The 27,325-nt window shown below is 36.4% G+C and overlaps 1 protein-coding gene across 49 annotated transcripts in view; it reads left to right on the plus strand.

Moving 5' to 3' along the window:
• The window catches only part of baiap2b (BAR/IMD domain containing adaptor protein 2b), an 88,611-nt gene that overhangs the window by 52,636 nt on the left and 8,650 nt on the right, over window positions 1-27,325 (plus strand). For 11 of the 49 annotated variants that reach the window (XM_073918742.1, XM_073918715.1, XM_073918710.1 and 8 more), the window contains 7 exons: window positions 6,384-6,536; window positions 11,642-11,881; window positions 14,583-14,778; window positions 16,280-16,481; window positions 16,573-16,641; window positions 18,911-19,070; window positions 22,026-22,063. In XM_073918742.1, the coding sequence (XP_073774843.1) occupies window positions 6,384-6,536; window positions 11,642-11,881; window positions 14,583-14,778; window positions 16,280-16,481; window positions 16,573-16,641; window positions 18,911-19,070; window positions 22,026-22,063 (1,058 nt within the window). Of the gene's footprint in view, window positions 1-6,383; window positions 6,537-11,641; window positions 11,882-14,582; window positions 14,779-16,279; window positions 16,482-16,572; window positions 16,642-18,910; window positions 19,071-22,025; window positions 22,064-22,269; window positions 22,322-25,306; window positions 25,632-27,325 lie in introns of those variants that run through there. The other 38 variants (XM_073918757.1, XM_073918733.1, XM_073918731.1 and 35 more) reach the window with 9 other exon arrangements.

Below are 27,325 nucleotides of genomic sequence, written 5' to 3' on the forward strand. Positions count from 1 at the left end.
TAAATGTAAAATAAACAGTGCATGCTTTATCCTTTTGTAGATTTAAAATGTAAAAAAAATACACAGCAAAATCAATTCAACTTATCATCCATATCTTGCGATGCTGAAACGATATATTGTGCAGCCCTAATTTCTATTGTTTCTAAAAATGTATATAAATATCTGAAAACATTCTATCTTTTAGTTTTTAACAATTGCCATTTTATGCTGTTAATGCAGACATTAAAAAAAAAAAATCTGTATTTCGCAGAATTTTTGCTCAAACACAAAACCATCCATTTAACATCTAGAAAAATTTATAATTTCCAATTTATAAGTCTCCTTATAAGAATAAGAATAATAAAATAAATAAACAAACACACATATGAAATATATAAATAAATGAAAACTCTACTTTCAGCACTGCAATTGTTTTGGCCCTCTGAGACCTCAACATATTCGGCGCCAAGATTAAACTTTAAAACATTTATGCACTTATTTTCATGACTTGTGATCGAAGGCCAAAAGTTTATTGCAGCTCTAAAGAGAGAAGTGCATTTAGAAAACAGATAGAAATCACATTCTGAGTATTGGTTTAGCCGAAGCCTTCAGGACATGAAAAATCTGTAAGTCAAAACATCTCTGGCTTTAGCCTGTATACCCCAGATACTCTCCTGGATTTTTATTTATTTATTTATATATAGTTTAGTTGTTATGAAAGCTAAAAAAAACATGCTGTGTGCGTAAAGCCTTCCCATGGTTCTCTACGCGTGGCTACTCTCATCAGATTTATTAAATTTTTTCCAATGAAAGTAAGTTTTTTTCCTCCTGTAATAGCTTTTGTCAATTATTTATAGGTGTATGTGTGCTCATTCCATTTAGCAGCTCAGTATGAACCGTGGATGAATTTTACATGTAGGGCTCATGGTCCCCGCTGTGCGTCACACTGCTTTCAGAGATGGCATGAACAAAACACTGTGAAACTCACTTCTGCAAGCCGTGGAGAATACCTTTCATACACTCCATGACATGCAATTATAGTTGAAGCATATCGGTTAATGGTCAATTTTACCATCATTTTTTTGCTTACATGATAATAAAAGTAAAATAAATATTTAAAAAATTCTAATAACATTAAAATGCGATCTTTGTCATTTTCAAAAAAATATATTTACTCTACATTATACTGTCATGAGTAAAATCACTGATAGTATCAGTTTATTTAAACAAATTATCATTTTAATGTCCGTATAATATTAATTGTACAATTACCAGACAATCCACACACAATATATATATATATATATATATATATATATATATATATATATATATATATATATATATATATATATATATATATATAAAATATATCTTCCCATTGCTAGTTAATTGTAGAATCCAGTCATTAAAAAAATGTTCACAAAAAAAAGAAAAAAAAACAGTAATAATGGAAAACGTCATAGTTTAGCAAATTTATCATAAAAAGCACTACTGTACACCTGATCAGATATGGTGTCTGTGAATATTAATTCATAAAAAGTCTTTGAAAAAGTTGTGCTTGAATAAATAGTGCAGTTTCATTTACTCAAACACAAGTTCCAACAGTTTTATCTAAAATATGTGATATATTTGAGCTTTTTCTGTGCAATCCCATGTTCTGGTACTGACCTCTGGATAATTTTATCTACATTTGTTATATCTACTTTCATGATTTCAATTAATTTGACAATTAATATCAAATTTTTATAGGAAAACAATGCAAACTATGAAGGGGAAAATGTTTGTTTGAGAATCAAAATGGAGAATGTTAAACACAATAGCATAGTTTGTTTAAGAAACACTGCTTTTCCAGTTCCCTCTGCTTGCTAGAGAGAAACACAGGCCTCTCCCCACAGAAACGGTTCCAGTATTAATACCATGACCAATCTAATGCACTCATTTGTGTCTTTATTTCCTTGAGGAATCATAATGCAGAGAAATGATGTTGCCCTGCAATCGTATCCTGCATTCATATTCAGCATGTGTTGAAATGAGGCCATGCGGAGGGCAGGCAGATTGATTTGAGCTGGAATGTCATTTATGATTTCAGCCTGCAGTAGTGTAGGATATAGACCCACATTCTATCATTTTGCACGTGTATGTGTGTCTACATCTGTATTCCCCTTGGGTACTAAACTAAATGCATGTAGTGCAGAAATTCTCAAATGAATCAGACTTTTGATCCGAGTCAAACTATGACATGCTGCAGTAGTTAACTAGCCGTTTACCAACTCTAGTGTGAGCGCTGTGATTTTAACATGACAGATATTTAATGAGTGGCTATAATCGACTATGATTATGTCAGCGACTTTGTAAGAGGTATTTAATGTCAGTGCTAATCGTGCAGTCTGTGACCTGGACCACTGTGCGATTGTACTGTAAATAAAGATGTTGATTTTTTTTTACATGTCTGATCGTGCAAATATAGTTCAAATAAATCATAGGTGAACCTCTATTACTTCATGCTGTACTGCAGCCATCAAAGCTGACAGATAAAACACTGGGTTTCATACATTGCTCTGTAAATGAGAGTGAATTTCTGTCAGCATTTGAAACCCTTGTTCACTCTTAAAAATAAATGTTCTTGGTTGGCATTGATGGTTCCACATATAACCTTCAAAGAGCCCTTATTATGCATTAAAACGGTCATAATTTGGTTTTGGGGGTCTCTAACAACATGCTGATATGCATACAAGGTCAAAAAAACACTTTCATTGTCTTATAATCTGCATTTATTTTTACCTAATTATCCAATGACTCCTGTATGATTTGTCTAGTGATTCATTTGTTCCCAAGCCCCTTCTTAGCATGATGCTAATCTGCACTGATTGTTCTGATGACTCAGTCTATTGCGATTGGTCGACTACATTCAGCGCGAGACAAAGAGAAATACCCACCACAGCTTTTCAATAATTTTGAAGTAGCCAGAGTGCAGAGTATATGTGTGACCCCAATGAAGGAGTGCATTAAAGCAATGAAGTTAAACACCAGCATATTGCTTTATTCTTAATCATAAGTAATAACAATGACACACAATTAGTATTAATTCAGTAGCTAATTCAGAAACTTGACCGCCCAACGAGTATAGAAACAGCTGACGGTGGCCAAACCAACTACAAATGGCAGAGGATCGCGAGTTCACAAACGTGTTTGAATTCGTAAAGAAAGTTGCATGCATGGTTTTAGAGGCAATATGTGAATATAGAGGGTTAACCAGATACAGTACAAGTCGCATGGAGCGATTACAAGTAACAATTAAATACGTATTTTGCAAGCTAGAGAAAACAAATAATTGTGAAATGGAGGAAGAAACTGATCCATGAACTCTGTACTGATAAAGTTTCTTTCAAGCTCTGAAAAAGTCCCATAATGCAATAGTCTTTTCTGATCCTTCTCAGCTGAAGAATCCCCAGTTGCAGGGTAAATTTCTGCATTAATCACTAGAACGCTTATATATTCAGTCATGATGAGTCCCACACACACTCTGCTAGCGTTTGAAGGGAAAGGTGCGTTCACGTTTTACCAAATCCGGCACTTCATTGTTTTGTGTTGACATTGATACAAACAGGCAAAAGATCTGTATGAACGACGACTCATTTAAACGACTCTGGGGCGAGTTTTTTGTTTTAAAAAAGTTGATTTTTTAAACACTTTCAGATTTAAACCTAAGCTGGATGTTTTTACTTATTGCTGTGTTACACACTGCATGAAAGGCAATTTTCAAGAACAGATAATAATGTAGGGGCTCTTTACCATCCATAGAAACTTTTTATTCCATAGAATGTTCTTTACAGTTGAAAACGCTGCTCTAAATGATTTAAATAATCTTCACACTTAGAGAAAAATAGTTAAAAACTAAACTGGTCATTAGGAACCAAAACAGTTCATGATTGCCATCACTACAGAAACTATTACTTTTAAGAGTGTATATTCAGACCGTTTATGGGCAGTTTTGAACACAAATGCATATACGTTTAAGTTTTGCCTGACAATATAATGATACATTTTTGCACTTATCTCTGGAGAGTTGTTGCTACATGGACAGTTGTGTAAGTGCACTCGCTGGACCTCAGGGTTCAGCCATAGTGCGTGGATTGTACATGAACTGTACATGTAGATTTAATCTTCATGACTCAGACACTGAAAGAAAATTAAATAAAAGAAGAAAAGAGGTCTTGTGTATGGGTCATTAAATAAAAAAGAACATCCCGCACTGTAGTGCTGTCATTAACAAGTGAAAAAGACACAGTCATGTCTGATCCATTAGCACAAAAGCACAAGCAGTCTACATGCAAAGGCAGGATATGACATCATGTTCAAGTATCGAGATCAGAACATTTCTACTGATCACAGCTTGCTTAATCGCTTACAAATTCCATTGGGAATAGTAAGATGTTATAACAAATGTATTTTATTATTTAATACATTTAAAGTGAAGTTTATTCATAAACTAATTTCGAGAGGATCACGTGCTTATGATTTATCACGGCTGGTCTCGAATTTGCTAATCAGTAACTTCCAATCATTCGAGACCTAAGCTACTATAAATAACCACAGTTTTCAATTCACTTTATTTTCGTTTGGAAGAAACCCCCCTCCTCCCCTTTTCCTCCTCCTTTACCTCTGACTGGGCGACACGGTGGCCCAGTGGTTAGCACTGCGAGCCCCACAGCAAGAACACCGCCGGCCCTGGCCCCCTAGGACCGGTGGATGTTTCTGTAAGGAGTTTGTATGTTCTCCCCGTGTCCGCGTGGGTTTTCCCCGGGTGCTCCGGTTTCCTCCCACCATCCAAAGACATTCAATATACATAAAAACCAAGCATTTATCTAACCCTTGTGTTCCCTTAGCTACAGCAGCGGGGGAGTTCTGAGATCCACCAAGCTCGGGCTCCCCTCTCGCTCTGCCAAACGGGAGGAAGCCCCGGACTCGAGGATTCCTTGAGCTCGGGGCCCTCTCCCGGGACAGCATGCCAAACAAGCTTTTATAAATCATCAGCTAAGTGTGAACTCTTGAAATGTAATTAATTCTATTAAAATTAACATTGTTTTGCAGGTAACTATTTGTCAGATTTAACAAATGTTTTAGTCAATAAACCATAAAATAAGTGGTTCACCTATTAAATTGTGTTTTATATCATCTTGTACAATTAGAAAAAGGTAACTTAAAAGACCTGAAGTGAAGAAGTGTAACATGCTTTCAGTCAGTGTCTTCATTTCTGTGACCTACAACATTTCACTTATTAATTCCCAATAAAGTTAAACGTCAAAGCAAAGCCTTTCAAGCTTGAGAAGTAATGTGAACAAGTGTTTGTGTTGATGTGCAGAAATATTCAGCATTTTTGTTTGCTGATCATGCTACCTGTGACCACCAAACTCCCATTCGCAATAGTGTTTTACCTACAGGCTGATAACATCTAAACTTGCTTGACAACTCAGAACATGCTTTTATATTTGACACAACAACATCTGTTCCTTGATTAAGCCTAGGGTGTTTTAGTGCTTCCTGCTGTTCTCTTTCACCTCTAACTGTTATCCATCTGAGTTTAACGCAAAAGTTAATGTGAAGTTGAAGCTCATTTAGTCTTAAAATGTAGTGTTTGGTGATAGTATTGTGTACCAATGCACTGGATGAGGATGATTGCTTTGCTCAATCCAGTGACTAAACTCATGACACATCAAATACTGAGAGACTTAGTGAATATAGGGAACAAATGCATGCATCACCTGTGACATGTTTTCACACAAAACAATGACCTTTTTAACTTGAGACTAATAATAGATTCACAAACAGTGATTCCAGCATTGTTCATCAACACTTAGTGGGAAGGAATCAGCAATGCAGGTTGAGTAACCTTATGAAGGGTGTTATTTGTGTGTGTGTGTATGTGTGCTAGTGGTTGGATAACATCCAGTTCCTGCAAGGTGTATGTCCTTGTTAGATGATGTTTTGGCTATGGTGTGATCTCTAGCGTAGCAGCAGCTTTGGTTATTTTTATGTTGTTATACACTATACTTGTGCTGATTATTCATTTTATTTGTATAAAATTAACACTTTTTATATTTATTTTATTTTGCAATACAAAGCAAAGCAACGAGCAGGGCGATCTGTGTTACATGGAATCTGATCAAACCAAATAATCCGGCTACATTCAGCCCTCATCAGCTTTTGCGTGCTATGGATCATTGAGCTTTAGCATTCCCATTTGCCATCATACAATGAGAGTAACAGCAAGCCTACGTGGTCGTCATTTTAAATGTGTGGTTTGTCTTAGCATGGCCTTCATTACATCAGGCAGAGCCCAAATGGGGCGTTGTTTGCCATTTTTTTTTATGTCTGCTTCACACCACCTTCCTGTCCTTCAGTATGTCGAGACCATCAGCAGCAAACAAAATGAGCTGGATAACTACATCTCCGAGAGCTACAAGAATGCCCTATCTGAAGAGAGACGGAGGTACTGCTTTCTTGTTGACCGTCAGTGCGCAGTGGCCAAAACCAGCAACACCTACCACACCAAGGTGAGAATGTCACGTCATGCTGAAGAAAATTTGGGTCGCAGAAACACTGAAATTCACTTCAGTTAGACACAAATTGGGTTAAGCATGACTTATAGAACTTATGTGCTCATTTAAAAGTGTTAAAGACAACATGAAATGCCATTTACAAGACATTTTGAAGTGAAGCTAAATAATCAGTGAGGCTAATCTGACTTTAGATATTTGGTTGGATCGTTTGATCAGTTTTTTTGTCAAAATGGCATTCGTTGCATTAACAAAAATTACTAACACGATAAAACTCACTATAAGACAAAACCAACACATTAAAGAAGGTATATAAGATGTCATGTTGCCTTTCATTCATATAAAGCAAATCATATATTATAAGTATCCATTTTGCCAAGTACATGATGTAGTTGGACAACTTTACACTTTGTGTTCAGTTGTTTCTGCCCCCAAATCTCATTATTCAGTCATTCATATCATTTCAGTGCTGATCATTCCACCATGCTTGCTAGAGAATGTGCTTTATATTTTGGGAAAGAGTCTTGGTGTGTTCACACTTTTCTGGTTTGGCTTGATTGAAATGAACTTGAGTTGTAAGTGTGATTCATTAATGTTCTAATTGCAGTTTTCTTTTAACAGTTAAGTAACATATCTAATCAAGATTAATGTACTTTTGATTGCTTATCAGTTATCAAGGAGATTTAAGTGGTGAAAACGGTGGATTATTCACCATTACGCAGCAAAGGATGATTATTCATTTTAGGACACATTGATCAAAAATACACCAGAGATTCTGTGATATCTGGTGGATTCACCAGCACGCAGAACACCAGTCATTCCCACGTAAGCACTGACTCCTCCATGACGCCTACGCTTCAGAGTTGGTGATAGACAGAGCGCTGGGAGCAACGATGGCAAGAGAAGGAAAAGAGAAAGGGAGGGCCAGGCAGAGAGTGGCCCACTTTTACAAGAACAGACTGTTCAGAAGATAATCACCGTTTTCATGTATGTGTAGGAAGACATTTCTCTGCATGCAAATGAAGAAACATTAGAGACAAAGACAAAGAGGTGATTTTCATTGGGTGAAATTCTCTTCTTCGTAATACTAGCCATATCTCACCTACTTTTATGAGAGCAGGAAGAACAAAAGTGACGTGAACTAAACTGACCATCTGCCAGAGTTTGTCATTGCTGGATCTTAACGCTCTCACCCACGCCAGTCATGCAATAGCAATGGTACTTGATACTTACTCACTCGACTGCAACCGAGAGCAGAAGGAACAAAGAGAGTATAAAGACTCTCTCGCACTCAGATGACTAAGAGATTTTACCACAAACCAAGAGTCCTCCAAATCATCCAAATAAAAATATATACATTTAAAGGCTATCAGAGGAACTAATGGGCTGCATCTAAACATGCAAATTTCGTACAGCATGTAACAAAGGTCTGAACCCTAAATCCATCCAAAACTGTAAATGATTCTCAAAATCAGAGGAATTGTTGGATATCAATCATGTAGAAGTGCATAAAAACACAACCGTAAGCCTAAACTTAATACAAACGGTAAACCCATTCCTTAATTCTGATTGGCTAATTGGAACGTTGTTCCAGTATCAACATAGATGTTAATAAAGCAACATGACCTACTTGGTGAAATCAGGTTGGTGAGAGTCTGATGTCTGAATTTAAAAAATACCAGCATAACAACATTGTAAAAGTAGTAACTATAACATTTGCTCCCCAAAATAAGTACGTACTATGCAATTTTGGACACAGCTGTGTTCTCCAAATTCACTTCTTTTATCTAAAAAGTTATTTAAAATATATATTTACTGCAAGATCCGTCCTCATGGAGCAACTTTTTGAGTAATTCAAAATGGCAACATGCTAGTTACCTCTGAGTTTTAGCCAATATGTTTAGGCCAAAAACCAAAGTTCACCCAAAAACTAAATGCACATTGGCATAAGTCCTTCCAAACTTGTATGATTGCTTAAATTTACCAAAGAACATAAGGTGAGATCACATTTGGCAGAATATTTACCTTTTGGTACCATGTACTTCACATTTTACATGATCTTACAATACTTTTGGATGAGGAAGAAGCCAGAAGTGAAAATGTTTTTGGTGTATTATATCTAAAGCTCTCGTATCTCATTGGCTTCTTCAGTTTTAGCATTGAAGGATCTTGATAATATAGTAACCCAAGATACAAGAGATGTATTTTAATGCATGCTGTTAAGTGGAAATTTCAATACATGTCAACTAAACTTTTAATCCAGTGTTACAATTAATCTCTATGCTAATACAAGGTGGAAACAGGTCTTTTAAAACTGGCACAACATGTCTTGAAGTGTTTGTTTTTTTTTAAATAAAAAGGATTTAAGAGCTACAACGCTGAGCTAGACCTTTAGGAAATAATAGTTCAGGACTTCAGCAATATCAATCAGTGTTTGTGTTTCACCTAAAAAGTCAGTCATGGAAGTTTGGAACGGCATGAGAGTGAGTTAATGTGAATAATTATGACAGAACATCAATGTTCTTGGTGAACAATCCGTTTAAAACCATGTTAATATGTCAACATCTTCTTCAGCAATAGTTTAATGAGCTGTGACTGTTCACAAAATCTGTCATACCTTTTAAAGTGGAGACAGAAATTGCTCTCTATGGTTCTTTCCTATTGTGACACATACGCATGTTAAACCTTTTCCTATAACAAGAAAAAGAAATGCACACTGGGACTTTATAGGGAATTGGTTGTATCTCTGTCATTTGCTAACTTCTGTGAATGGCAGGCTGTTGGAGGGAAAGGAACCTTAAAAGAGAAAAAAGCCCCTGCAATTTCCTATAAAAAAATAGGATCTTTAGTTTTGGTTTTATGGTGACTAAGTTCTGCCAATTGTTTTGAACACAGTAAAAATGGTGCTATCGTTTGAGATTTTATGAACCCAGTGAGGTCGTGACAGAGTCTGCAGGTGCTCGGGCAGGCAGGACGGTGATAATTGCTTTGGGTGGGGTGGTATGTGGTCGTGACTTAGAAAAGGACCACGGGGGCTTAGCAAAAATGGTACTGACCTGCGCCGGCCAAATAGAGACTGCAGAGTTATTATGAGTTCAGAGCGAAGGAGAATTGAGAACAAAGATTAGATGAAAGGTCTTGACTTGTGAAAATCACGATTCATAGAAGTATGCATTTAAGATCGAGATATTTGGTTTAATGTTTAGTGCATTAATCATACTTTCTGTATGTTAAATTAACAGTGCACCCAAAACCACAAGTACAGTTAAAGGGATACAGTTGCTATTTACTCAACCACAAGTGGTTAGAAATCTTTAGGAGTTTCCTTTATCTGTTGAACACAAAAGAAAATATTTTTGAAGAAAGCTGAAAACCTGTAACAATTGACTTCCATAGTGGAAAAAAAATACAAATGCTATAAAAGTCAGTGGTTACAGGTTTCCAGCTTTCTTCAAAATCTCATATTTTCTGTTTGACAGAAGAAAGAAACTCATAAGGCTTTGAAACAAGTAAATGTTGAGTAAACGATGACAGAATTATTTTTGGGGCGAACAATCTTTAAACTATATTCCAAGACCAAATTCTGTTGTTTCTGTAAAGCAGAAAATACTAATACAATATCTGTGCAATTCTCAAATTCCTTTTTGCATTTTCAAATGACCACACACATACAACCGAAATCTAGAAAAATATTTGTATTTGAATGTGAATGCGAATGAGAGTTAAGATTTTCAGCCAAGATCATTGCATTTTTAAAATATTTAGTAACATTCTTAGGTTTTTCTTTCTCCGTCTCGGTAAAGATTCTACAAAAAAATAATATATTAAATTATTATTTAAGCACAATTTGTATCAGAAATATCTATTTAAATGTACACGTTAAATAAGGCCAAATCTAGATTCACTATAACTATTTATCTGTGATCATTAAAAAGAGCTTGGTGTTTTTATTGTAGATACTGACATGAATGACACGAGCAGTGTTGGGGAAAGTTACTTTAGAAAGTAGTGCATTAAGATATTGAGTTACCTCCCAAAAAAGTAATTTGTTGCGTTTTTTAGGTTCTTTTTATGGTGAGTAATGCATTATGTTACTTTTGCATCACATTTTTTGACCTGGCTGTGGCTTGATCTCTGCGATGCGTTTGCTACTTTTGTACTTTTTGTCTTATTAGTGAAGTAAAATCACTGTCCATTCAGATAATCCTCTTTTCCTTTTCTTCAATGTGTTCAAAATAATGAGAATATTTACATCACAGAACTGTAAGGCTCTGTCATCTTCCTTTCTGTCTGTCCCTGCAATCTCTTATTGTGTGCGGGATTTAACGTGAACTTTTAATTCAGAAATGTTTTTTTAAAAGTGAATTAACTAAACAAAAAAAGTAACTCGCATTACATTTTTCAAAAAGTAACTTAAATATTATTACTTAATTTTTAAAATTAATGTGTTACTTTACTCGTTACTTAAAAATTTATATTTTTACGCAACCTGCTTATAATGTGTTATACTGTAATACTAAAGTGTTTTCCCTAACACTGGACACAAGCGTGCATAAATTATGATTAATTAAATTTTTGGGTAAATTATCCCTCGTCACATCCTTCTAAAAAACGGGTCTTCTGTATTTTACCTAAGCATCCATGCACTGCTCAAACAGATGATCTGAATTACTGAAAAGGGTTTAAAGATAAAGCTGCTCTTCTTGCGCTCTACATTTGGAGGTCTCCAGGCACTCCTCGTCTCTGTCCTTCTTCAGCTCTGGTCAGCCAGACTCAGCGCCTGTGCATGGGGCAGAGTAATGAGGCTATTTCAGGCTTCAACCTACAGGGAGGGCAGCTTGTCAGGATAGAGAGAAATGTCTCAGAGCATCAGAGAAGCGTTAGGTGAGAAGGGATCACTTTATCACATCCCTATCAGTCCATCAGTTGAAGAGCTCAACCCTCAAACCTCAACTGTGCAGAAGCGGAAGTTTATTTTGGGAGTCTGTTGTCCTTATTTGCCCACATGGACTATTCTAAACTGTGCATTTGCAGGTGTGTACAGCTTGCATTACTCCTGCTTGGTGCTAATAGTAGTTTTGGTGCTGTTGGTTTGTTTTTAGGGCAGAGACTTGCTGACGCAGAAGATCCCTTTGTGGCAACAAGCGTGTGCCGACCCAAATAAACTCCCTGAGCGGGCAATGCTCCTGGCTCAGCAGATGAGCTCAGGGGCAGCGGGGACGCTGGGACCCAGTGTCCATCACACCTCCAAATCTAACCTGACCATCTCAGACCCCATCCCAGGGGCAAAGCCACTTCCCGTGCCACCTGAGCTCGCAGCTCTCATGGGGAACCAACAGTCGGTGAGTTCAAAACTGTGTGTGGTCCAAATAAAACATGACTGTGAGCCACCGAATGACTGACTGTCTCGACTGTAGCTGGAAGATTTGTAAACGGCTGCATTAATGATGTGTATAATTAAGTCCTGAGGGTGTTTGGGGGTGTAGGAGGGAGGCATTTACAGCCATAGGAAGGAGAGAAGGATATAAAGTCATTAAAATACAGTTTCATAATGACCACAGTGCTGTGAAAGGAATAATTAGAAACCTGCTGGCACTTGCATTTCTCTTTAGTTTACAGATTATCATCACAGAGCTGGTGCAAGGAGTATAGCTGAAGTTGGGGTGTAATGAATCACGGTTGATCCGTGATCCAATCGGATCACAATCCATGGTTCTAAACGCACATTACTTTTTTTGAACTTGGAGGTTAATCTAACATTTACAACAATTGCAAAGAGATCGCCTCCCGCGTCATTCAAATGACGTGTATTAAAAGCATTTTGGCTTCATTGTAAAATATAATGATGACTGAAATCGTTGTGGTGGGACCTAAATGTTTTCTTAGGGTGTTAATTAAAGGTGTTTTCTGTCACTGTTTGTTTAGCCTGAATTAATGTGTTCAGTGTAAAGCTGCGCAATTAAACATTAAAAGATCGGGATCTCAATTCAAACCCATGCAACATGAGCGATAAATGATAAGGATTCACATATGTTTGTTAATCCTTCAAAGCGTTGCGTTCAAATCTGCGTTTGTTTGAGAGAGATTCAGTTTTTACACTTTTTCACTTAATTACAAACAATGAAATAACACAGCAGTATTGGGAAAACAGGTAATATTTCAGATATAAACACTGATGTTTATGGTAAAGATTACCGTTTAATGGAACTTGACGCTGGCGAATGTTTTAGCAATTACATTGTGTAACCAGGAGAAGCAGTGGCGCAGTAGGTAGTGCTGTTGCCTTACAGCAAGAAGGTCGCTGGGTCGCTGGTTCGATCCTCGGCTCAGTTTGGCGTTTCTGTGTGGAGTTTGCATGTTCTCCCTGCTTTGCGTGAGTTTCCTCCGGGTGCTCCGGTATCCCCCACAGTCCAAAGCTATTTGAATTGGGTGAATTGGGTAGGCTAAATTGTCCGTAGTGTATGAGTGTGGATGTTTCCCAGAAATGGGTTGCAGCTGGAAGGGCATCCGCTGCGTAAAAAAACTTGCTGGATAAGTTGGCTGTTCATTCCGCTGTAAAAAACCCAGATTAATAAAGGGACAAAGCTGACAACAAAATTAATGAATGAATTGTGTAACCAATGGATGGCAACAAACAACCATCAAAATTATGTCAATGAATAGGTTTTTAAAGATGATACACTGAAACTAAGTTTTATGTGCGAGTTGTTAAATAATTAATTAATTATTAATTTAATATTATGTACAAGATGTTAGATTTCTGTATTAGGCATTATCAGCAAAAGTAACAAAGATTATTTTTTGTATTGAATATATTTCTTTTTTTCAGCAGCTTCTTTTTTGATATATATTTTTTATTAAAATGACAGGTTCTAAGTTTTGTTTGTTAAAACCAATGTTTTTTGCAGTAATATTATTGTATAAATGGAAAGCAAATGACATTTGTCTCCTTCCATTTTTACTGATCCGAAAAATGGTTTGATCCGTGACTCGAAAACTATAGTGTGATCCGAACTGTGAGATTTGTAATCTGTTACACCACTAAGCTGAAGTATATTCATTCATTCATTCAATTTTCTTTTGGCTTGATCCCCAATTCCAACTAGTGGAAGTAAATATTTCTTAAATAGTGAGCCTGTATTTGGTCTGTTATCCTTGATTTGCCAGCATGGGATTTCCAATAGTGAGAAACATTTGAATAAGCCAGATTTTGAGAAATGTTGCTTTTAAAAATGATTGTTCAGATAAAAAAAAAAAAGATAAAATTGCTATAGACCATTTCAATGTGGTCATGTTCTGGCCCATGAACATTTCCTGCTTGTTATCAAACTATTTCATAACTGTAACAAGCGGCGAATTATAATCATAACAATCATAACTTTGTTTAAACAGCTCTCATAACATTATTTATTAATATGTGGCTCTTTTTGGAAACAGGAAATACGTTTGGACCATTGTTATTGTTTAGATGTTTCACAAATGTCTATAACAGATTCAATTACACATGGAAACCCTGCATCTTAAAGAGTGTCTTCAATTATTTTAAAGATGTACCAGAAAACACCAGAATGTGCCTGTGAAGTTTCAGCTCAAAATACCTCACATATCATTTCACATTTCATGGAGTAATTGTGTGTTTTTGCAAAAACATTTTTTTTATATATTAAATGCAAATAATTTGCTCCCTGCCCCCCTATCCAGAAGAGGGCAGAGCCTTTACATTGCATACCTCAGATATTCTGACAACACAAAAAAAACTGCATCTTTTAATCTGCATCTTTATCAGTATAAACTCCTGATATACAGCCTTCCCAGTGCTGAGACACAAAGCATGTTCCCAGAAAGCTGGCTTTCAAACTACACGCCGCATTCTCTTTCATGTGACCTGTCAAATACACACAAAGTAATGTCAAAAGCTCACAAGAAAAGCACAACTTCACATAATACTGGTTGTGTCTGTCAATGCGCACTGCGGAATGGATTTTTGAACTCAGATCTTTTTAGGGCCCCTTCAATTATTCATAAAAAATGTCCGTTTTGCAGAGGATGATGGGAGCAGATAGTGTCCCCATAGTGAATGGCTCTGGAGTTCATGTCGGAGAAGACTACCAACGCTGGATGGAGACCAGAGCCGCACATGATAAACAATCCCAGCAGCCCCACAGACACGGTGGAGAGAGCTTCTCCAACACCCTTCCGGTCCGCAAAGTTGCTCCAGTAAAGCCCAAGAACACTCTGGGTAAGTTAAAGTTACAGTGCAATAAGTGAATCACCTGCCACTGCACTGAACTCCAGTCTCAGACCATCACATGAACTGCTGTTTATTCAATTCACAACTTCATTTTGAACTGGTGTCTGTAGCTGTGTCATTGTCTTTGCACCTGTGCGCTTATTCTTACGCTGCTCTCCTTGAGAAAGTAGTGAGTGGACAATAACAGGGCAAACACTGCTGGAAATGAAAACAGGGCAGAACAGGTGGGAATACAGAGGACAGCTTTAAAAATGGATAGAAAATAGGTGAAGGGTATAGCTTCTCTTTGAGAAAAGTAGATTTAGGAAGCAGCAGAATTGAGCGCTCTTTCTTAATGAGTGTTGTACAAGATTTAATTTTGTTCAACCGAACTGTTTCTAATTGGTTACTGCATACCTAGGCAGCATCCTTAAATAAATAAAATCTTGTGACCAAATTAAGGGAGCGATTCAAATAATGATTCTCAGGATGTTTTTACATCTGCCTTATTTATTTTGGTTTAATTTCACTAGAGTTCATTTTCCCTCTTGTTGCGGTTTGTTTGGGCAGGTGTGAATGTAGCAATCATACTCGAGTGCGCACCAAAAGTGGACCAAAAAAGCACTCTGTATGCTTTCAAATGAACCCTGTAGCAGTTTGTTTGTGGTGAGAACATCAGAACTATAACAGACCCAACCACAAAAAGTATTGCGCCTTTTAGCTGCAGTAGTCCGATGCAGTGTGCATTATGGGATGTGGAAGAAAAATATTTGTTGACAGTGCTTTATCAAACAATTTCAAACAGAGAGAGAGAAAGAAAGAGAGGGAAAAACATTACCTGATGGATCGTTGGTAATATTTCCGGAAGATGACCATGTCACAGTTTGGCTAAATTAATTCACGCCACCTCCTGAGGTGACTTGTGATTCGCCTTCGCTGTTTGGAATGCATTAAAACATTGTTTTCCAGCCGCAGCCGCGCTTTCATTCTCGAAATGTAAAGTTAGTCTAAAGTGATGTATACAAACTATATAGTATACTATGACAATCAGCCAGCGCAGTCGTCCCTGCATAATAAAAAGCAACATTTTGTGTCTGCTGGTTTGTTTACTTGCGGGAGTTTCGCTGGCATTTTCCTGCACGTTAATTCTGAACAATCGAAAAGCAGTTTAGGAAATACGTTCAATAACATCTGGCCAATGAGTGATGTGGATTTTGACTACATTTTGGTTCTTTCAACTGGTTTGGACCAAAGCAATCAGTGTGGTGTGAAAAGAACCCAAAAACGACAGAAAAACGCTACAATGTATTATTTGTTGTCCTTGGTCCAGATTAAGTGAACCGAACCACAGACGTGAAAGCAGCCTCACATGCACCAAAAATGTTATTGTCTCATTTTGTTTCGTTTTAAACACATAAATACAAATGGTACTTTTTAATATACACCTGATATACGCATTGATTTATAAGCCCTCAATCACTAAATATGCATGTCTAACCTCTGACCCCAGCGGAGACACAGACGCTGCCCAGGTCAAGCTCGATGACCACTGGATTGGAGAGAAATGGACGGACGCGTGTTCAGGCCCTCTTCTCCCACGCCGCAGGGGACAACAGCACACTCCTCAGCTTTACAGAAGGAGACATCATCACACTGCTGGTGCCTGAAGCCAGAGACGGCTGGCACTACGGTGAAAATGAGAAGAACAGAATGTAAGCATCCTGTGGTTCAAAATCTGCACATGCATAGGATTATTTTCGATAATGAAAATCTGAGAATCTGCTTCAAATTTAATATTAACAGGAGAGGCTGGTTCCCGTTCTCCTACACGCGCTTGATTGCAGAACCGGACAGTAATAAACTCCACGTCAGGTGAGTCTGTCTGAATATTAATAAGTTTACAAAAGCCCTTTCAATGTTTAAATGGCATTTGTTGCTGCGCTGGCACCACGCAATTACTGAACTGCATTCATCAGCAGAAAAACACCTTTAATCATGCCACTGAGAAAGACATGCATGTGCATTAAAGACATTAAAGGTGCAGTAGGTGATTGTCTTCAGAAACATTTTTTGTTGTGCTGGTTGAAAGTCTCTTCACATTCCAATAGTAACAATTAACATAAATGATCTAAATGTATTTATATATAAGTAATTTTATATTCTAGTAAGGCATAACTAAAACTAAAACAAAAAAAATGTTAGTCCAATTAAAAATGTCAGGCAGACAATTTCCATAATTCTAATAAGCAGCCCAAACAACATATGGAGATTTGTACATCACTCAGATCTGCCATTTGCATGTGTAGGGGCTCAGACCAGACATGAGTTTCAGCAGATTTTGTGTGAGAAGTTTAGAAATGAAAATAAATAGTTGTTGTTTAAATGTATTGGTGATTCCTAATATGACATTTAATTGTGAGCTTGGCAAGCAGTTGTGGAGAATTTGATGTTTCCCCATTTAAACAGAATGCCTGAGAGGTGTTTCAAAGATGGCCACCCAGTGAAATGACTTGCCTTAAAGGAACTTTGGTCACCAAAGCTTTAGTAGATTTTGTTTTTGTTACAAATGGGTTTTATGCATAGAAGTGTTGTTCAGCCACTAAAATCTACCATCGAAAGATTAATGTGACTATTTTCAGTTTTATAAGTTATTTTTTATTTAATTTAACAACAAAACAGAAGTAAATGGAGCTATTCCGCTTAGCCTGCTTCACTGAGGTGAAGTTGGTTTTATTTTCACATTGGTTTATTTTTGAACAATGATAACGCCTGACCTGCATCCTATATTGTTTAACATGCTACTTTGTATATTCGCTCTGAAATAGCGTGCAAATGTAAGTGTAATTCCTGCACACCGCTGGCCAACCACTAAGCCTACAGTAGTCGCTTTAGGGCAAAGACCATGAGAGAGTGAGACCAGAAATCCTGTATACATGAATTATACCACATTGACATTTATAAGTTTAGCTTGCTACACAAATGAAAATGTGCTAGATATATTATTATAATATAATATTATTATGCATATATAATACAGTTTTTCATTTAAAATTGTAGTATTATAAAGTACTATAAAGTTTTCTAACTTGTGAATGACCTAATCTAGCGGGTCTCTATCATCTTTAATGTGTGTGTTCACGTGATTTCAGGAGGCGTGGCTTTGGATGGCCGGGGAGGGATTGCGTTTTAAAAATCTTATGCTAACTGGTAAATATTTAGGCAGATCACCTACTGCAATGGTTTTCAAAGTGGGGGTCGGGACCCCCCGAGGGGTCGCGGGACAATGAAGGGGGGGGGGTCGCCTGGTGGTTTCCAAAAATCTATTTATTTTTAATAAACCATAAAAATTACCATATTTTATCCATAACCTTCTAAAGAGAAAAAAATAGTCGTTTTTACCATATAAAGTTACTATAGTAGCTTATAGTTACTACTTCTATTGGATTGCAACCCTGGGGTAATTGCATTGTATTAAAGACACAGCAATATTGCAGATGCAGCAGATTTCATAACACCTGGTTAAACTTTGTGACCCATTTACAGCTCTCATACATAAAAAAACAATTAAAAGAAGAATAGACTTGGGTCCATTGGTGTGTGTGTGTGCCATTGCATGCAAGGTTTCTGTATTTATAACCACCTCAGAGGATATTGGGGGTCACGAGTCACTGGCATTGTCATTTAGGGGGTCGCGGCCTGAAAAGTTTGGGAACCCCTGACCTACTGCACCTTTAATGCTGGCATGATGACTCAGAAGTCACCTTGTTTACTTTATTCATGCATGTTTGTAATCTTATTGGGTTTATTCACTGGTGCATGTTATTGAAAAGAAAAAAACGTCCTAGTAACCTTTAAGAGAAAATTAATGTCTTCCACTAAAATGTCTTTCCTTTCCACTGACGTCACTTGGATAATGTTAATGTCATAATGTTAGCAATTGAAACATTCCTTGTGCAAAGAGTATTCATTTTGTCTCCATTCTAGCAATCACCACCCACTTTTCTTGATCCGGTCAATTCGCGGTGCAATAAAACGCCGTTTCGCCATTCATGAAAAACATCACATAGCTAGCTGCTATAAAATATAAATGAGCTGCAAATGGCATTTGATGTTGACTTTAATGGTGTGTATGTGTTTGCAGTTTGCAGCATAACAGGAGCAGCAGCACAGGAAATCTTCTGGAGAGAGAGATGGCATTGCCAACGCCTGATTATGGCATGCCCACACGCTTCGCCCAGCAGCAGAGCACAGCACACAGCCGACAGAGACCATACAGCGTGGCAGTGCCAGGATTCTCACAAGTAAGCAGATATCACACACACACCCTGTCTACCCTCAGTGCAGCACCATTATGTACACAGAGATTAACCTTGACAGATATATGTATATATTAGTATAGCTTTCTATAAAAATGTCATTAGTACCGAAGCATTAATCACCTTTCATACACATTCATCAGACATGCTGAAATATAGCCGAGCGACAGTTCGATTAGAGCAGTCCAATCTCCAGTTAACCGGATAGAGGACGTTCCAGGACATTACCCTAAACCAGGATCACTTTCAACTGGGGGCCGTGTGTTATTTTAGCAAGCTGAGCCCACATTGAAAAAGACCTGTCCTGTTTGATTAAATGCCCCTTTGAGAGGCCATTTTAAGATTTATGAATAGACAGATTTGAGGTGGGGACAAATCAAAGAGAAGCGACTGCAGCAAGAGTGTGTCTGTGTGTGTGTGTGTCTGTCTGTCTGACTTAGGAGGTCTTCATATCAAAATGAAATCAGAATCACCTTTATTGGCAAATACACTGGAATATGTCTTGGTGTGCTACTTAAAAAATATAAAGCTATGAAATAATAATAAAAATAAATAAAATAAATAAATAAATATTAAAAAGTCAAATTAGAGATATTAATTGTGCATTGTAAAATGCATTTTCATACATAGATGCCAGAGTTGGTTGTAACACGTTCCACAGTAACGTGTTACTGTATTCACATTTTTGAAATGGTTGCTTCTTCAGGTGGAAATACATTGATTTCATTGAGCATGAAAACAAAAATATTGCTGTGAAATGCAGTCTATGTTTAGTCTCTAAAGAACTTTCAACTGCTTTTAACTCGACCAGCAATTTGTTCAGCACTAGAACAAAAAGCATTCTACGACAATACTCGTCACCAAGGAGGACCCCGGCGCCCAAAAACAAGGCGGTCCAACTCCAAATTGAATTTTTGTGCAGGACCAGGAGTGATGGTCATCTTCAGATTGTAAAGAGAAGCGTAGCTGCTTATAGGGCTGTACACATATTGCGTCTTTTGCACGTGTGCGTGTATTGGAGCCCATATTGTGCACTCACATTTCCCAGCCACACCCAGTTGAAAACAGCTAGTCACGTGACAAGAACTGACCTGTCAGCTTCATACTTCGGAATATCCACATTTAGGTAGACTAATTACCTCAGACAAACACAGAACACCCAAACACTGCAGTGCTTTTCATACTGTGGATGTTATTAGTTTCAGGTATCCAGTTTTCTTCTTTTGTGTAAAAAAAAAAAGACAAATGGGTTTGGAACAAGTAAATGATGAGAGAATATTAAGTTTTGGCTGAACTCTTAAGTATTTTAAATATGTCAAGCTGCTGTGATCAACCCTTCGTAGAGTTTTTCAGTAAATATATTAAATTACTGAAAGAGCTGCAGTTTATTTAGGATTTTAATACAGTAAATATATTTTAGATGTTTAAAAAGTAACTTCAAAGTAATTAGTAACCTCATTGCTTTTTACATGAAGTAATTAGAAATGTAATCAGATTACAATTTTCCAGTAGTAATCAGTAATTTGTAATGTATTTTTTAAAGTAACTTACCCAACACAGATGGATGCATAACCCTAGAAAGTAAAGCTATGCTTCGGCTTTCTGGATTTTTAATCGAAACAGAAGTCAGCATTGCTTTAAAACAAAGAATATGTAGGGTTTGACATTTGAAATTCATCACTTATTTTGATAAATCCTTGCGTGATTTTTTTGTACTAATCTTTAATAAAATAATCCAATTTGTATAGCATTTCTTGTGTATGTGTTCATTTTACCTTCTTAGGAGATTCAAAACACACGGCACAATCCCTTCCTCACAATCCTCTCACTCCACCCTTTTATTACACAGTCAATCATATTACGTCGACCACTCAATAGTTAAAAACAATCTCATTTTCGTTTCAATATACTGTAATTAACCACACAAGAAATATTTCCTTCACCCTTTAAAAGCGTTATCTCCATTGTACAGGAAAATAACATCAATGATCATCATTCACTTATTCATCTCTACGTCAATGTAATGAAATTCCGAAAGTCTATAACATTAAAAATGCATTTTCATCTTATTATTTGTATCATTACTCAAAATCCATGATTCACAATATTATAGATAAACAATAAAACATTAAAGAAAAACTGATAGGTCCAATTCTTCATTTAAATTACGAGTATTTTCTGTTTTTATTATGATTATTTTCCTGTTTAATGGAGATAATGCTCTTAAAGGTGAAGGAAACATTTCTTGTGTGGTTAATTACAGTATATTGAAATGAAAATGAGATTGTTTTTAACTATTGAGTGAGTGGTCATCTAACTAATAACGTAAAGTGATTGACTGTGGGATAAAAGGGTGGAGGGAGTGGATTGTGTCACACACTGAGGAAGGCATTGTGCTAAAACATCTGTGTTTTGTATCTTCTAAGAATGTAAAATAAAGTTTATATTTAATTAATGCGAATCATGACCTTCTGAATAATATTATTATTAGATTAATGAACCAAAATTTAAAAAACCGCAAGCACACTTCATTAATGAACGTGATTGCTCGTGTATGTAAAATATAGCACACTCTCATAGTGGTAAGGAACACTCTTTGTCATGGATTCAGAAGTAGGGCTTTGTTACATAACAAAGCCAGCAACGAACATAACCCGCTCATATTTACCCCAGGGTTTCCTGTTTAATGCATTCAATATTTATTGTCATGGCTGTAAAAAACAGATATGCCCAACTGCTGTTCCTCTGGTCCCCTGAAGTCATGCATAGTTGACACTTCCAATTGCTCCTCTTCAGAATGCACTCAATGACCTCCTTTTTACTCCCCGTTATAATAGAGATGCTTTAGCTCCAGCATCATCAATACTGCAGTTCAGAAGTAATGCATGTTCTTCTACTGCCATCTGCTGGATTTAAAGATCTTCTTCTCTTCCTTCACAGCAAGGGCTGGAGGAGTACGAGTCTCGATTCCAAGCAAGGTAAGACCACATTTTCACTTATACAAACACTTTCTGAACAACACTGACACGATGTTTAAAAACACTTTGAGTTCTTTCTTTCTTTCTTTTTTTGTTTGAATAATTTCTCTCTGGTTTTGTTTAATTAAAAATGCCACGTTTATATTTTGAACTCATGACAATTTTGGCAAGCAAAAAAAAAAAAGTGTTGTTTGCTTGACCTGCAGCCGGAGCAGACGAACATAGCAGATGATTCTGATGGTCTAGCCCAAACAAAAGGTGGGCAGGTGACCAAGAAATGGACACCTAAACCCATATTGAACAGGAGAGAATCCTCTGATTGTTTAAATGGGTTTCATAAAAGTGATAGAGTCAGTCATTGATGGTCATTTCCCCATAGATGAGAGGCATAGATATTATCTCAGACAATACTTTAACAATCTGACTGCACAAGATTTTTAAATTGTAGATGTATAGAAACAATGAAGAACCCTAGTTCATCCATGGGGAAGCAGACCATTCCCAGCTTTTATTCCAAATTCCTTAGCATCCCCAAATTTGACGTAGGTGCTGATGAACGTTTTTAAACAGTTTGTGTTTTTCTCATTTAAGTTTCCATCCCATTCTTGCTTTTGCTGTCCACGTGTGTCTGTCCTAATTAGACTTTAAGTGTCTTTTGTTCCAGCTTTAATTTCTATAGGCATATTCCCATCATAAGCAATCCCCACATGCTGCTGTAGTTTCACTTTACACCCTGATACACACACCATTTAGATTGGACTTCCATGATGCATTTGAAACAATGGGCTGCATTTTCACATTACAAGTGTATGCCTCGAAAGCTTTTTATGATTCCTGGTTTTGATTAGCATGTTTAAATAGCATTATTTATAAATACACATACATGTCTTGCAGGAAATGCAGCCCATTATATTATGTTTGTAATCTGCATTAATATAGAATTATTGTAGCAATAACATTAAAGGCATAGTTCACACAAAAAAGAAAATGGTCATCATTTACTCGTGGACTTCTTCCGTATTTGCAGCATAGAATTGGAAAATAAATCCGGCTTAAAAAATGGCTATTTTCTATATGTCTCCTGAAGGCATGCAATATTTAAAACAACTGTTAAACTAACTATTCTGTTACATAATGAGTCTGATCAAGGTTTCTGCAGGTTACACAAAGTCAGATTTAGGACTTTTTAAGACCTTTTTAAGGCTGTTTTGAATGAAATTCCAGATTAATACAGGGCTAAACACTATGGATTTTTCTTATGGCTCGGTTGATCCTGTGGAAAAGGTTTACTTGCCTCGTTCAAAAAATTACAAATGAGTTATTTTTTTCCACTTATTTTAAATAATGTGTCAAAACAAGAAAACCCTAGTTGTATACAAGCACATTTTTAGCATACCTGTTTTTCCCAAAAAATAAAAATAAAAAAACATTTTGGTAAATTTGAATTTGGCTAAAAGTGTTTTTGAGATGGATTGTTGGTAATTGGAGACATGGACAGATGAAAATTAAGACTTGTTTAATAGGATTTAAGACCTACAAGACAATATTTTAGTGAATTTAAAACTTTTTAAGACCTAAGATTTTATTTTTGAAATTTAAGACATTTTAACCCTTGTGCACTGTTCAAATTTAATACCATTTTGTTGTGTTCAGGGTGAAAACATCCACTGAATTAAACATGACACATGACACATAAAATAAATCAGATAATTTATTTTATCAAATTTCTTTTGCATAAATCTGTTAATCAACCTCAGTCCTGATCAAAACTATGAAATTGTTTAGAAAATTACAGGATTTTATCTCTTTAATTGCTAAATTCATAAATTATGTCACTGATTTGCTGAAAAAAATACACACAAAATGACGTATTTTCAATATAAAAAGTATGGACTGGATTGTGGACTGGATTTTTTTCTTCCTTTTATTACAGTCTCTGACATGTAATAAAATGCTTTGATGCATTGTTAGATTTTAATTTTTTTCCTCCCTAATTTACTGTTGGTGGCTGTTTTTGCCCCATTGACTTCCATTATAACCACATTTGATGGTGCATACATACAGTCTTTGTTTTTGTTTACTCCATGCAGTTCTTAGAGCTGAGATGCATATTTTGATTTTCTCAAACACATCAAAGAAAGCGCATAAAGGTCACTCTCACACACTCACAGACAACTTTAATTTGTTGCTATACTCCATATAAAATCCAGACACTAAGCTTTTTTTCTTCTTAAGGGTTAATGGTGCCAACTGATGATCAACAGTAAAAATGACAAATTTTACCTCTTCCCAACAGGGAAAACCACCAACAATCAATGCATGAATATATGGTGTCATGGTTTTGCAATGTTAAAATGGAAGCCAATGGGGCAAAAACAGCTAGCAAATTAAGGTGAAAAAAAGAAAATTGATCAAAAAAAATGTATCAAAGACCATGTTGTTTCACGTTCAAGACTTTGATAAAAGGTAAAACAAATCCAGTCCACAATTACTTTTTATATTGAAAATGTCATTTAGTATATTTTTTATGATAAATCAGCGACATCATTTATGAATTTGGCAATTAAACAGTTAAATCCTGTAACTGTTCGGAAAGTTTTGATCAGATCTGAGGTTGATTAACAGATTTATACAAATAATAATAATAATAATCTGATACATTTTTACAGCAGTTTAATTCAGTGGATGTTTTCATCCAGAACATAAAAAAGAGTAGTAAATTTGCCCAGAGTGTATTGTTTTTTTTTTTTTCAATTCAAAGCATTTTCTCAAAATGTGTGTCAAAATAAGATGTCACCCAAAATCATTTGCTGAAACAGAGAAAGTTGTGGCCAAATTAAGACTCAAAATCAGTGGATGAAAACATCCCCAACAGTAGATAAGGGTTAAGACCCAGCAGAAACCCTGATAATGTTTCATTACAAAATGACATCAGCTACAGACCTGGCATGCATAATACAGTGATTTACTCATGTTGTTTGCTTCTCTGAGGCACAGCTTATTTATAGAAGAAAAACAAATGAACTAGATATTTTCACATAGCATTAAAAGAAAATTCCCAACTATATATTGAAAGCTAGTCTCCAGTGTTCGATTCATATGGGCGTTTAAAAGGCGCCAGTACACATAAAGTCACACCAATTTGAAAAGTGCAAGCAAATGATGACAGTTTTCATTTCTAGGTGAATTATCCCTTGAACATCAGTGCTTATGCTCTGTGCTTCAATGTGTCTTTGTCCAAAGCCGACCTGGCAGCATCTCCCTCTCTTTGTTCTACAGCACGGAGGGCAAATTGATTTCGACAGTGTGAGAGGACAGACAGACAGACAGACACACACCCTACCCTCCGTCCACATTCACACCCCTGTCTTCCTTTATCTCAACAATCATCCCCTTCACTCCACCCTCAGAGGAAGAGGATCTAGATCCACTTCTCTTTCTCGTATTTTATCCGTTTTGGAAGCAGCCTAATGGAGCCGGAATGCCCAGTGTTCCATCTTGACCTTCCTCATTATACGCTCCTTTCATGAGGATGTTGAACTTACTTCAATAAACATGCTGAATTGCCTATATGTATCTCTTGCCTGTCTTTCATGCATGTACATGTCAGCAATGTGTAAAGTAAATGCATCAATTCTGCCATACAGGGGTTGACTGATTAAAGCCAAATGAAAATACAAACTCATTTACATCATGAGCCTTTCTTCTGTGGAACACAATACGGTTTATTATATAACATCTAAAAAAAAGAGTAGTGCTGTAAATGTGCGTTTCATGTCAAATACAAAAGTGAAAGCAGTTTTTTTACTGACACCTCAAAAGAAAGATCAAGATTGATCTGCTTCATGATCTGACTGCAGTCTGGGTTCATTTATTATCTCTCTTTATATAGCCTAATTTAAGCCTATAATGCAGAATTCTAGCCAACGTTTTTTTAATACATTGACTAATTCGATTTTTACAAAACTTGACAACTGAAACGAGACTATATATGAGAAAGTCTTAACTCTAATTTCCCTATTTCATACGTCACGACTTAATAAGTGTATATGGTGACCACAGCTGATCAGCATTATTTATTGTCACTTTGGAGCTTGGCAGCATTTGGATAATACTCTATTGTGCTCTATTGAAGAAAGCATATTTGTTATGGGGAGTTAATGGAAACTATAAAGCTGCTGTGAATTCATTGTTTGTAACGGTGGATTTCTTCACATATAAACATGTTAATATTGAAAAGGAAGGATTGAAAAACTATATAGATTTATTCAGCTGTTTTTGAAGTATTGGTTTCCACTCTGCAGTTGAGTTGATTTAATCCTTCTCCACAGCTTTCATTGTTTTTCCACTTGATTGATTATACTGCTGATGTAAAAGTTCTCCATGATCTCACATCTCATCTGGAGCCTCTTCAGTAAAGTGTGTTTTTTCTAAATGCATCAAGTGTTGATTAGAGAAGGTCATACTTGACCTTCACGGTGTCTCAAGTGATGTTTGTTGTGTTCTGAAGTTAAATCCGTTACATACAAATGAGAAAACATTTCCTGGAATAGAATTCATGCATGAAAGAAAAGACAACTGGTACCTACATATCCATATCCCATGATCACCCCCCACAAGAGGAGCAATAAGCTGAGAAGCCCCAACAAGCATTATTGTTTCTAAAAGATGTCTAATAGACGTCTAAACATAGTTGTTTTGGCTAAAACAAGGCTAAATTTGAGCTGTCAGTTAAAATCTAAATCAACGTCTAAAAAGAGGCCAAAATTAGACTAGTCATCAAATCAACAGAAATAAATGACTACTGTGGAAATATACATTTCTATCATCTAATTCCAAATGAACAACAATCTACGTATAACTGAAAAGTTATATTCTTTGGTTTTTAATTATATCATTTCATTGACATGCCAGCTAGGAGGGACATTTAACTTTGCCTTGCTGACTACAGGCTAAGCCACAGTGATGCAATTATCGGTTTCAGAGCATGCCTGTATCTATTGTCTTCTCTGTCTCCAGAACATCATTTGCATACTGTAGTACTTATATACTGATGAGATCAGACCTGGAGAAGGCATGGCACCCTGCAGACAACCAGACTTCATTTGCATGCTTTGTTTGACTGTCCCCACCTACATGTGTAAATGTATAATGTTTGCTGTGCAGTTTAGAGTTTGCTTTCGATGACGCCACAGCCTCGCTGAGTTCTTCTTATTAAAAAAGATTCTGCTTTGAAGACAACCGAAAGATTCTCCCTGGTTT

The sequence above is a fragment of the Danio rerio genome, chromosome 12, assembly GCF_049306965.1.
Source record: "Danio rerio strain Tuebingen ecotype United States chromosome 12, GRCz12tu, whole genome shotgun sequence".
In the NCBI taxonomy this organism is placed as follows: Eukaryota; Metazoa; Chordata; class Actinopteri; order Cypriniformes; family Danionidae; genus Danio; species Danio rerio.